The sequence below is a fragment of the Ranitomeya imitator genome, chromosome 2, assembly GCF_032444005.1.
Source record: "Ranitomeya imitator isolate aRanImi1 chromosome 2, aRanImi1.pri, whole genome shotgun sequence".
NCBI lineage: Eukaryota > Metazoa > Chordata > Amphibia > Anura > Dendrobatidae > Ranitomeya > Ranitomeya imitator.
In genome coordinates, this window is record NC_091283.1 from 493504123 (window position 1) to 493515175 (window position 11053).

At 41.8% G+C, this 11053-nt stretch overlaps 1 protein-coding gene across 1 annotated transcript; it reads left to right on the top strand.

Annotated features, from left to right (window-relative positions):
* Positions 1-708: 708 nt before the first annotated feature.
* PHOSPHO1 (phosphoethanolamine/phosphocholine phosphatase 1) lies at positions 709-9227 on the top strand. Its single transcript, XM_069751502.1, has 2 exons — positions 709-773; positions 5184-9227. Exon 2 carries the CDS (start codon positions 5193-5195, stop codon positions 5934-5936), a length of 744 nt encoding a protein of 247 aa, XP_069607603.1. The 5' UTR covers positions 709-773; positions 5184-5192; the 3' UTR covers positions 5937-9227.
* The last annotated feature ends 1826 nt before the right edge of the window (positions 9228-11053 follow it).

Below are 11053 nucleotides of genomic sequence, written 5' to 3' on the forward strand. Positions count from 1 at the left end.
ATATATACACACACATATATACATATACACACATCTATCTATATATATATATATACACACACTATATATACATTCACATATATACACACACGTAAATACATATACACATATCTATATAAATACACACACACACTATATATATATATACATACATACACACATTATCATTCTATCTATATATATATACACACACTATATATACATTCACATATATACACACACATATATACATATACACACATCTATCTATATACACACACACACTATATATACATACACATATATACACACACGTAAATACATATACACATATCTATATAAATACACACACACTATATATATATATATATATATATATATATATATATATATATATATATATATATACATACATACACACATTATCATTCTATCTATATATATATATACACACACATATACCTTCTACACTTACACCTTTTCTACATACAGCCTTTCGCGCACGGAGAGCTCTCCCGTTACCAAACCATTATGGGCGTGATTCTCAGCAGTGGGCGTTCCTCTCCACCCACGTGGCTGCTTGTGAATGGGAATGGGCGGGGTTACTGGCCGTGGGGCGCTGCCATCCCTCCCTGTTGCGGCGTCCTCTGATCACAGCTGACACCCGATTGGCTGCCCACCGTGTGACGTAATGCGATGCGGCCGGTTCTCGCTTGATATAAAATATCGGAGGAGATAACACACAGGACAGCAGCTAACCGCCTACAGAAGAGGGAAGCCGTCAAGAAAAGAGCGTAAGCTAATCCTGCAACCCCCCTGTGCATGACATGGACTGTCTTGACCTTCCGTGCTACACAATGTGGGGGAGATACCACTGCGGGGTAGCAAAGGGGTTAACTTGTAGAGGGCAAAGCAAGGAGTGGGAGCAACCACTAGCTATGTGGGGGAATAATATTGTATATTTAATTTTTAAAGGGGTGTTATATATATATTATATTTTTTAAAGGGGTGTTATAGACGAAGAAGCATTATGTTAGTGGTGCATGCACTATGATTGGAGCGGGTATAGCCCTCACACATAGCAGTCCCTGGGGCAGGAGTGGGCACTGCAGTGACCTCAGTGCCAGTGTGGAGGCAGATGGAGGCATCACATCTACAGTTCTGGCACTTTATAGTCAGACATGCAGCATTGTAGCCAAGTTCAGAGTCCGGTGTCATTAGGGCTCTGCTCCGGCTCCTGACTGGCTGCTGTTATCCTTTTACTTGGCCATAACACAGGTATTTTAGGTTCAGAACATTCTATAATTTATCACCTATATAATATCTCATTTATAGGGGATTACTTTATCGTAGTGTTAGTTTTCCAGCTCTGGTCCTCCTGTTCTTGGTGGCCTCCTTCCTTTCCATCGCCCCTTGGTAGGAGACCGCAGCATCCAGGACATGGTGTCCTGCCCCAGGGATAGCATTACTGATGGCCTAGGATAACTGATGGCCTAGGATAACGGGGCGACCTCCGCCCTCTCCATTGGACCCCATCACCCTGATTAGGAGACCTGCAGCATCCAGGACATGGTGTCCTGCCCCAGGGATAGCATTACTGATGGCCTAGGATAACTGATGACCTCTGCCCTCTCCATTGCACCCCATCACCCTGATTAGGAGACCTGCAGCATCCAGGACATGGTGTCCTGCCCCAGGGATAGCATTACCGATGGCCTAGGATAACTGATGGCCTAGGATAACTGATGACCTAGGATAACGGGGCGACCTCCGCCCTCTCCATTGCACCCCATCACCAGTAGATCTCGGTTACATGTACCCCCTCGCCTACAATTATCTGGCCCAGCTGTATAAAGAAGGATAATAATCACTATACAGTATTTGTATTTTGCACAATATACTTTTAATCTCCAATGTCGCTGTTCTCACTGAGCACAACATAATAATTTGGTAGAGGAAGTGGAGAGTACACAGTAATAAAATGGTGGAGGAGCAGGAGATTGTAACTGGTGCAGGGGATGCATCCTATCAAAGATCTATATTAGGGGCCCTGTTAAAGATTTTGCATTAGGGCCCACAAGCTTTGGTATTCCCATCTCCAAGATTCTATCCGATATGCAGTAGGTGTAATAATTAGCAAATACCTCTAATTTGAAATGTAGCATAGTTCTTCTGATTAACTGTGTCATTTACTCCGTGTTTAGGACATTGAAGCAGCTTAGGTATCCATGGTTATGACCATTGTCACTATACGAGTGGTCATAACCTTGGATAACTAAGCTACTGCAATGCCCTGCACGTGGGGGTAAGTGACATAGCTTATCAGAAGAACTATACTACATTCCTAATTGGAGGTATTTGCTAATATTATTATTATTACCCCTACTACATATCGGGATAGGATCTTGGAGATGGGAATACTTCTTTAAGTTACTCCATTTGGGAGGACATTCACGTATATTCAGGGGCAATGATAGAATTGACAGTAGAAAAAAAAAACCTTCTTAACTGATCATATTCATTACAAGTGACAGGGCTACAGGAATTGCAGAAATAGAAATAGTATTTGGGCCCCTTAAAAGGTCTATACTGCACATTACAGCATGAAAAAGGAGAAAACAATCAAAGACCTTCAAAACTATAATGTAGGTGAATGAACCAATAATTACACTGAGAAGCCGTCTTGTAGAAGGTGGTCTTCTCACAGATTGCCAGGCTGTAAACTATGTGGTAGGGCTGAAAATCTGGTCTGGACAGGGGCATGGTCTTCTCACAGAGGTGGTCTTTGGAAGAGATTTCAAATAACAATAATGATTCTAGATGCCACTATATCACTATGCCATGGGGGGTAAGCTACTCTACAGCTTTGGTTTGATCTTAACAGGACCCTGTCACCACGAAATTGCCGTCCAGTCTGTGGGCACCATGTTATAAATCAGGGGGAGCTGGGCAGATTAATATATCGCTTTCTGAGGAAAGATTTAGTGTTATCTGAGTTTTCATCATTTAAACCTTTGCTCTTTCTGGGATTATGAGTCCAGTGGGCGGTCCTATCACTGACTGACAGCCTTCTTTGTATAAGTCTGTATACAGAGATTTCAGCTCCTCCTTCTGCATTTTTTTCGAGCACGCCGAAAAACTCGATTAGGACTAGAGCATGCTCAGATAACACCTCATCACTACAGGTCGTGCTTAAAGGGGGATGAGACGTAATATCAATAACGGCTTTATTTGCCAGGATGGCCAATCACATTACATGGCTGCCCTCCGCACTTTTATCACATACCATTAATATAGAAACATATAAATCTATAGTGATACCACGCTGTTTGGTGAAGGTACAGCCGGCTGTGATTGACATGAAGGACCCCCAGCTTTTCGTCAGCGCCACCATCTGCTCTACGCAGCAGTTTGCAGACTAGTTTTCCCGCTGTTTTTACTACCAGATGTATGATTATCACATCAGTCCATCCATATGATTAACCTATATTTAGCTCCGGATCTCGCTGCACGTAGCATTATCTATGTGTATCTATCCATGTTATCCATGGCTGGGGAGCCCTAGGAGCAAGTCATGAAAAATTCTCTAGATATACAGTAGTAACATTCCTTCAGTCCATCATCAGTTATTATAAAACCCTTCTAAAAACAGCGCCACGCACATCTGTGGTTGTGTCTGGTATTGCATCTAGTTGAAGCAGGCGCAGTAGCTCACACTTAGGGCTCACTCACACTCTGCGTGCAATCCGACCAATGTTAGTCTATGGGGCCGTGTACATGTCCGATTTTTTTTTTTTTCCTCCATGTGCCAGTAAAAAATTGCAGCATGTCCGAGCTTGATCTGATCGCGCTCACTAAGTAAGTCAATGAGTCCGTGGAAAACGTTGGACTGCACTCGGATGATATCAGAGTGCAGTCCAATTTCCGTATATGCAGGTAATCATTTTTTTTCGAGCACACTGATAATTGAATGGGTGATCCTCATCTGATTTACAGAAGAAGCTTGTGCACGCTGTGGGTTTTGTCACGCACCGATTCGGTCAGTGAAAAAAGTCGCCCATCTGCACTGAAGTGAATAACATCGGTCCGAGTGCGGTCTTCTTCTTTTCTTCTACAGATGTGAACAGGCTCCGACCCACGGCACCATTAGGAATCCATTAGTTACGCTTGTGTCCTCATGCGTCAGTAATGTGCTGTAATATGCTGCCATTTACCTCAGCGTGGATCGCTTTATAGCTCCAGCTATACCCACAATGCACCTGTAGACCACATCAGAAGCATTTATTATAGAACACATGTATTCATTCTGTAGAAATCCTAAAATCATTCAGTCACTTCCAAGCTTAATGGGTTTTCCCAGAATCCCAACTCATTACCTGTTCACCTTTGGGACTGCAAATAAGCATAGACAGTGCCAATCTATTCAAGCTCGGAAGGACTGACGGGGATAGCCGAGGACTGTACTTCATTCCATGGAGGGAACATGGTTCCCTGGACCACCATCGGTCAGACGTTTAGCACCTTTCCCATGAATAGGCAATAGTACATTTTAAACTGACTATTTCCAACAAGCATCTCCTTGTACCATCACATTACAAGGGCAAGTGTCCATATGTGCTACCAAAGGGCATCCAAGCAGTATCTGACTGAGCTTCCTTGGACCTTCGAAAGGAGGTAATTTCTAGGTCAACCCAATATAGTAGCATGTGATGGCTCTAGATGGATTTGTCTTCTGCTGGACCTTTGGTCCTAATAATGTATCAGATCTTAGGCTTGATGGAGGATCCACTGGTACTTAAATGGGACCGTCTGACATTTAAAGGGGTATTCCCATCTCCAAGATCCTATCCCAATATGTAGTAGGTGTTATAAGAAAAATATTAGCAAATGCCTACAGTTAGACACGTCGTATAGTTCTTCTATGTAGCTTACCCCATGTGCAGGGCATTGCAGTAACTTAGGTATCTATGGATACCTAAGCTACTGCAATGCCCTGCACATGAATCAAGCAACATAGCTAAGCAGAAGAACTATACTACATTTCTAATTGGAGGTAATTGCTAATAATCTTATTATTACACCTACTACAAATTGGAATAGGATCTTGGAGATGGGGAATACCCCTTTAATCTTCGCTTAAAAGACAATGCCAGGAGCTCTATGGAAATGCCCCAACTTGTATTAACTTTCACATTGTTTTGTAGGTGACAAAGATGGCATCCACCCACAAGTACCTTCTTGTTTTTGACTTTGACGAGACAATTGTCAATGAGAATAGCGATGATTCGGTGGTTCAGGTTGCGCCTGAGCAGGAGCTTCCTGACTGGTTACGGGAAACCTTCCAAGATGGCTTTTATAACCAGTACATGCAGAGAGTATTTAAATATCTTGGAGATAAAGGCGTGAAGGTGAGCGACCTCAAATCTGTGTATGAAAAAATCCCCCTATCACCCGGAATGCCTACGCTCTTCCGTTTTTTGGCCAAGAACCAAGATCGGTTTGAGATCATCCTCATTTCTGATGCTAACATGTTTGGCATTGAGAGCAACCTGAAAAGGTACGGCTATCATTCTCTCTTCCGCAGGGTTATTAGCAACCCTACCAGTGTGGAAAAGACAGGATACTTAACTCTAGGACCTTATCATTCTCATAGTTGTCCTCAGTGCCCGGCAAACATGTGCAAAAGGAAGATAGTGACTGAGTACCTCAATGAACGATCCCAAGAAGGAGTAAAGTTTGAGAACCTTTTATACGTTGGTGATGGCGCCAATGATTTTTGCCCGACAGTTACATTTACTTCCACCGATGTTGCTTTTCCTCGAAAGAGTTATTCCATGCACAAGCTCATTAGAAAGATGGAGGAAAAGCAGAAAGGGTCCTACAAAGCAAAGGTTGTCCCATGGGAATCGGCTGACGTGGTTGCCCAGTATCTACAGGCACTTCTGAACAAGTCCTAAGAGGTTCAACAACATTTTTCATTAGAACAAGGACTCTGAGCACTGTGACGTATCTCCGTTTCTACAGTCTGTCCTACTATGCAGTTATGTCGACTTCCAACAACAACTTCCATAGGGTTGTTGAGTTGTCCCTCACACGCCAATGTCCAAATATGCTAATGTCTTCTCAAGGTACTATGGACTATTCTTTCTGTCGCTTAACAGAACAGAGACTTAAGGATTGCTATGTATTAGTCTTCACAGAAGGAAAAAAAGAACAATACCTTTGTAACTGCTTAACATTTTCACGCACTGCTGATGCATGAAGAAGATGCAATTACTATATACCTCGCAAATCTATAGACGTTCAAATAGCTAAAAATTCTGTTCTATTTCAAGGGTTAATCATTATGGGAAATGGGCTGGATCCATTAATTTGCACAAAGTACTCTTGACATAATTTAATGTAAATTTCTTCCATGCGTTAATAAGACCACATCATTACAGGATCATAGAAGGAGTTAGCATAAGGGCCGTTTGATACCAGGCAGTAGGAGTAGAATACTTTTTGCCTTTTTGAGCCAATTGCACCTTATCATTTAATGGATATGTTCTTGTCATCTAAAGCAGGGGTGTCAAACTGCATCCCTCGAGGGCCGCGAACCATGCGTGTTTTCAAGATTTCCTTAGCTTTGCACAACGTGCTGTAATCATTATGTGTGTAGGTGATTAAATTATCACCTGTGCAGTACAAGGAAATCCTGAAAACATGACCTGTTTGCAGCCCTTGAGGATTGTAGTTTAACACCCCTGATCTAAAGGTGTCCATTAACCTTATACTGTATATTGGTCTCTTTAGCGCTCGTTCAGCTTACAGATATCTCTCCCATCTCCCTTATACAGAAAAATGCTCGGCTTGGTTCAGAGTTTATGTGTTTTCTATGAGAAGAGTTGAGCTAGTCGCTGACAGATTCATCTGCCTGGAGAACAAAAGGATCAGGGTTTAAATGGTAACCACCCATTATCTTCTCTTACATCATCTGTCTTGAGGTGCGAATACATATTAGATGGTTGGCCGATCCTTCTGAAATTGGCAGGTTCGGCCAACGTTAATCTACTGTGTATGGAGACCTTTAACGTGGGTGAACTGTTCAAAAGGGGCTATCTAGCTTCTATACCATGTTAGGAAATTCTATTGGAGGAGTCCGGAATCCACTACCCTCATCCATAATCTAGACTGAACAGTGGCTACAATGGACACCTCTTGCTCAGGAGGAACCAGCATGTCTGTAATTATACAGATGACTCATAGTTTTCAATGTAGTTTGTGTAATGCTTCATTTCACCAGTGGGAGTGCTATGGCGTAACTGAACACTTGCACCCAGGTTACTTTACATCTGATTGCCGGATTGTGATTGGTTTATCATCAGAGAACCCTTCAGACTAATATGTATAGTTCAAAGCGGAGCACCCCCTTAATATTTACAGAATGGGACTCAGAAGCAATAGAGTATTAATCATTAAAATTCAGAAGTCATGATTATGAATGTAGAACTACATGAATCCCCCATCAGTCACAATATATGTATACCTGCACATTATGGAGGTGAGGTCTCCATTGCTACAGTTTGGTCTGTTACAGGATCATAAGCAAAAAATCCTAATGGGAGTTGATTAAAGGGTGATCTGAGATTGACAAAAATGGATTGCCTGTTTTTCGAAAAACTGTGTCACTAGTGTCCATGGGCAGTGCCTAGAATTTCTGCTCAGCTCCACTCCAGTAAAGTGGGAAAGTAACACTACGCAGCCAATCATGGTGCAGAAAGAGCAGGAGATGAGTTGCCAAGTGGCCGGGGATAAGTGAGCAATCAGACAAGGGTCATGGTAAGAGCAGCAGGAGAGTAGGATGCTTGGTAAGTGGAAGGCAGTGACCTGGTAACCTATGTGACCAGCACAGGCCTTGGTTGTCATCCCTAATGGCGGCATTAGAGTAATGTTGGCTGAGCCTGCCAATATTGACGAGTTCGGCCGATAGGATAACATGTAAGGGAGAGCCAGCCAACTGATTGTCGGGGGAGATGTCGATTGGACATGACTTCGGACTGTCAGTCACATTGTTCTCCCAAATATAAGCCACCAGCCGATATGCCACCCATCGGCGTTCTCATGTAGAACACAGGGGCTCAGCTGAATGAATGCTCCTGCGTATGGGAGAGTTGGCTGTTGGCCGAATTCTCAGCCGACAGTCATCTAATGGGCATGGTGGCCTTTAGGCACCCAAAGCTTGTACCCCAAGATGCCTCAATCTGTGGAAGGACAGCTGCACATGCTATTGCTTCGTTCCATAGTTTATGAATGGTGCAGTGATATAACGGCACTGAATGTACTATTTTTTTCTAATAGCTGGCCGACGGAAGGACTTAAGGTCTTATAAGCAAGGTAGAGTCAGGTAGACTTTCCTTCATGGGAGGCCTGATTTATAATTACCCATGCCAAGACAGAGTGGCTTCTTGCCTCCTCCATTTTGGTACCTAGCACATTACCATCTTCATCATCATCCAACACTATGACAATCCAACCAGAGACATAACAATTGGGTTTTCTGAAGGGGTTGTTCTAGTTTTTAAGAAATTCTTTAAAACCACATGCGATACCTGTCCACAGGTTCTGTATGATACTGATGCTTAGCCCCATTCATGTCAATGGAGATGAGCTGCAATACCAAACACAACCTAGTGTCAAGGGTGGAGCTGTTTTTAGAAGAAAGTAGCATCTTGTTGTTTTAAAGAGTTATCTGGTCAAGAAGTCACCTATCCTTATGCCCTATTACAATATATGGGGTTGCTATATTTTGCACTGACATCTTAGAACTGCTACACTGCCATTACACTTATACCAAGCACAACATGATATACTTTTCTGTACTCATCCATTCCCAGGGAAGACTACTGAATGGAGTATATGTGTGTGCTTAGTCCTTGGAGCAAGTCTATGTAATTATCGAGTTAGGGATTATTTATTTTTTTAGCCTAATTTATTACCTGATGGTGTTACTGGTTAGAATTCTTCCTTCGCAATAAGAACTTTACTACTTCCAAGGCACAAAGCAAACATAGAAAGTGATCCTGCTAGTATATAGGTGTATCGCAGAGTTATGGTGTATGGTCCTCAGGAAACTTAATAACCAATAAGTGTATTAATGGGAAAATTGCTCAGAATTTCTGTATGTATGTTACATTATATATTACTAATTTACTTATTGTTAATAACATTGTACTTCAGGAACCCACATATTAAACCTATTCATATAACGTGTCTGGTATGTTCTCCTATAACTCTAAATAACTAGGGTTGGTCTGAATCGATTCACAAGTCTGTGGCTGCTACACGGAAGTGCCAGTATCACCCATTACTGGCTGCCAACGGTGGTTCTTTATTTGAACATTGTGCCAGCCCATCAGATCATCAAAAGAGAGATCCATCAGTACTTCTTCTCCTGTAAATCCATCAGAGACCACTAATGTGGCCAAGAATGGGACTTGTGAATAAATTTGCACCAACTACACATATACTGTGGCATGTAAAAGTTTGGTCACCCCTGGTCAAAATTACGGTTATTGTGAACAGTTAAGCAATTTGAAGATGAAATGATCTCTAAAATACCTAAAGTTAAAGATGACACATTTCCTTTGTATTTTAGACAAAATATATTTTCATCTTTTAAATTTTAAAAATTGCAATAAAGGACAATGGGCCAGTGCAAAATTTTAATGGTTTAGTACCTAGTAGCACCCTCTTTTGAAAGTATCACAACTTGTAAATGCTTTTTGTAGCCAGACAAGAGTCTTTCAATTCTTGTTTGAGGGACTTTCATCCATTCTTCCTTGGAAAATTCTTCCAGTTGTGTGAGATTCCTGGGTCATCTTTCATGCACTGCTATTGTGAGGTCTATCCACAGATTTTCAATGATGTTCAGATCAGGGGACTGTGAGGCCCATTGTAAAACCTTCAGCCAGAGCCTTTTGAGGTGGATTTTGATGTGTCTTTAGGATCATTATCAGTGATGAGCGAGAATGATCGTTACTCGAGTTTCTCTGAGCATGCTTGGGTGGTCTCCGTGTATTTCGGCTTGCTCGGAGATTTAGTTTATGTTGACTCAGTTGCATGATTTGCGGCTGATAGACAGCTTGAATACATGTTGGGATTGCCTGTATAGTTAGAAAATCCCCACATGTATTCAAGCTGTCTAGCAGTCGCAAATCGTACAGCTGCGTCGACATAAACTAAATCTCTGAGCACGCCGAAATACTCGTAGACCACCTGAGCATGCTGGGAGAAATTAGAGTAATGAGCATAATCGCTCATCACTAATCATTATCCATTTGTAGAAACCATCATCTTTTCAACTTCAGCTTTCTAACAGATGGTGTTAACTTTGCATCAAGACTTTGTTGAAATTTCATTGAATCCATTCTTACCTCTATAACCGTGAAATGTTCCCCTTGTCATTGGCTGCAACACAACCCCAAAGCATGACTGATGTAACCCCATGCTTAGTGTTCTTTTCCTGAAATTCTGTGCCCTTTTTTTTTCCACACATACCTTCGATCATTGTGGTGAAAGAGTTCTATTTTAATCTCATTGGTCCACAGGACTTGTTTCCAAAATGCATCAGGATTGTATAATATTTTCTTTTGAAAACTTCTGACACTGAATTTTATGATGAGGACAAAAAGAGATGTTTTCTTCTGATAACTCTTCCATGAAGGTCATATTTGTGCAAGTGTCTCTGAATAGTAGAACAATGAACCATAGTCTTCTAAATCTTTCTGAATGTCTTTTGCAGTCAAGTGGGAGTTCTGATTTGCCTCTCTAGCAAACTTACGAGCAGCTCTCACTGAAATTTTGCTTGGTCTTCCAGACCTTATCTTGACCTCCACAGTTCCTGTTAACTGCCATTTCTTATTTAGATTTCAATCTGACGAAAGGGAAACTTGAAAACGCTTTGCTATCTTCTTATAGCGCACTCCTGCTTTGTGGCTTCCACCATTTTTTTTTTTCAGCGTGCTAGGCAGCTGCTTAGAAGAACCCATGGCTGCTGGTTTTTGGCACAAGGTTAGAGAAGGATGGATTTCTA

Bases quoted from the DNA above. Each gene is read 5' to 3' on its own strand.
- PHOSPHO1 (XM_069751502.1), top strand. From the start codon at position 5,193: ATGGCATCCACCCACAAGTACCTTCTTGTTTTTGACTTTGACGAGACA.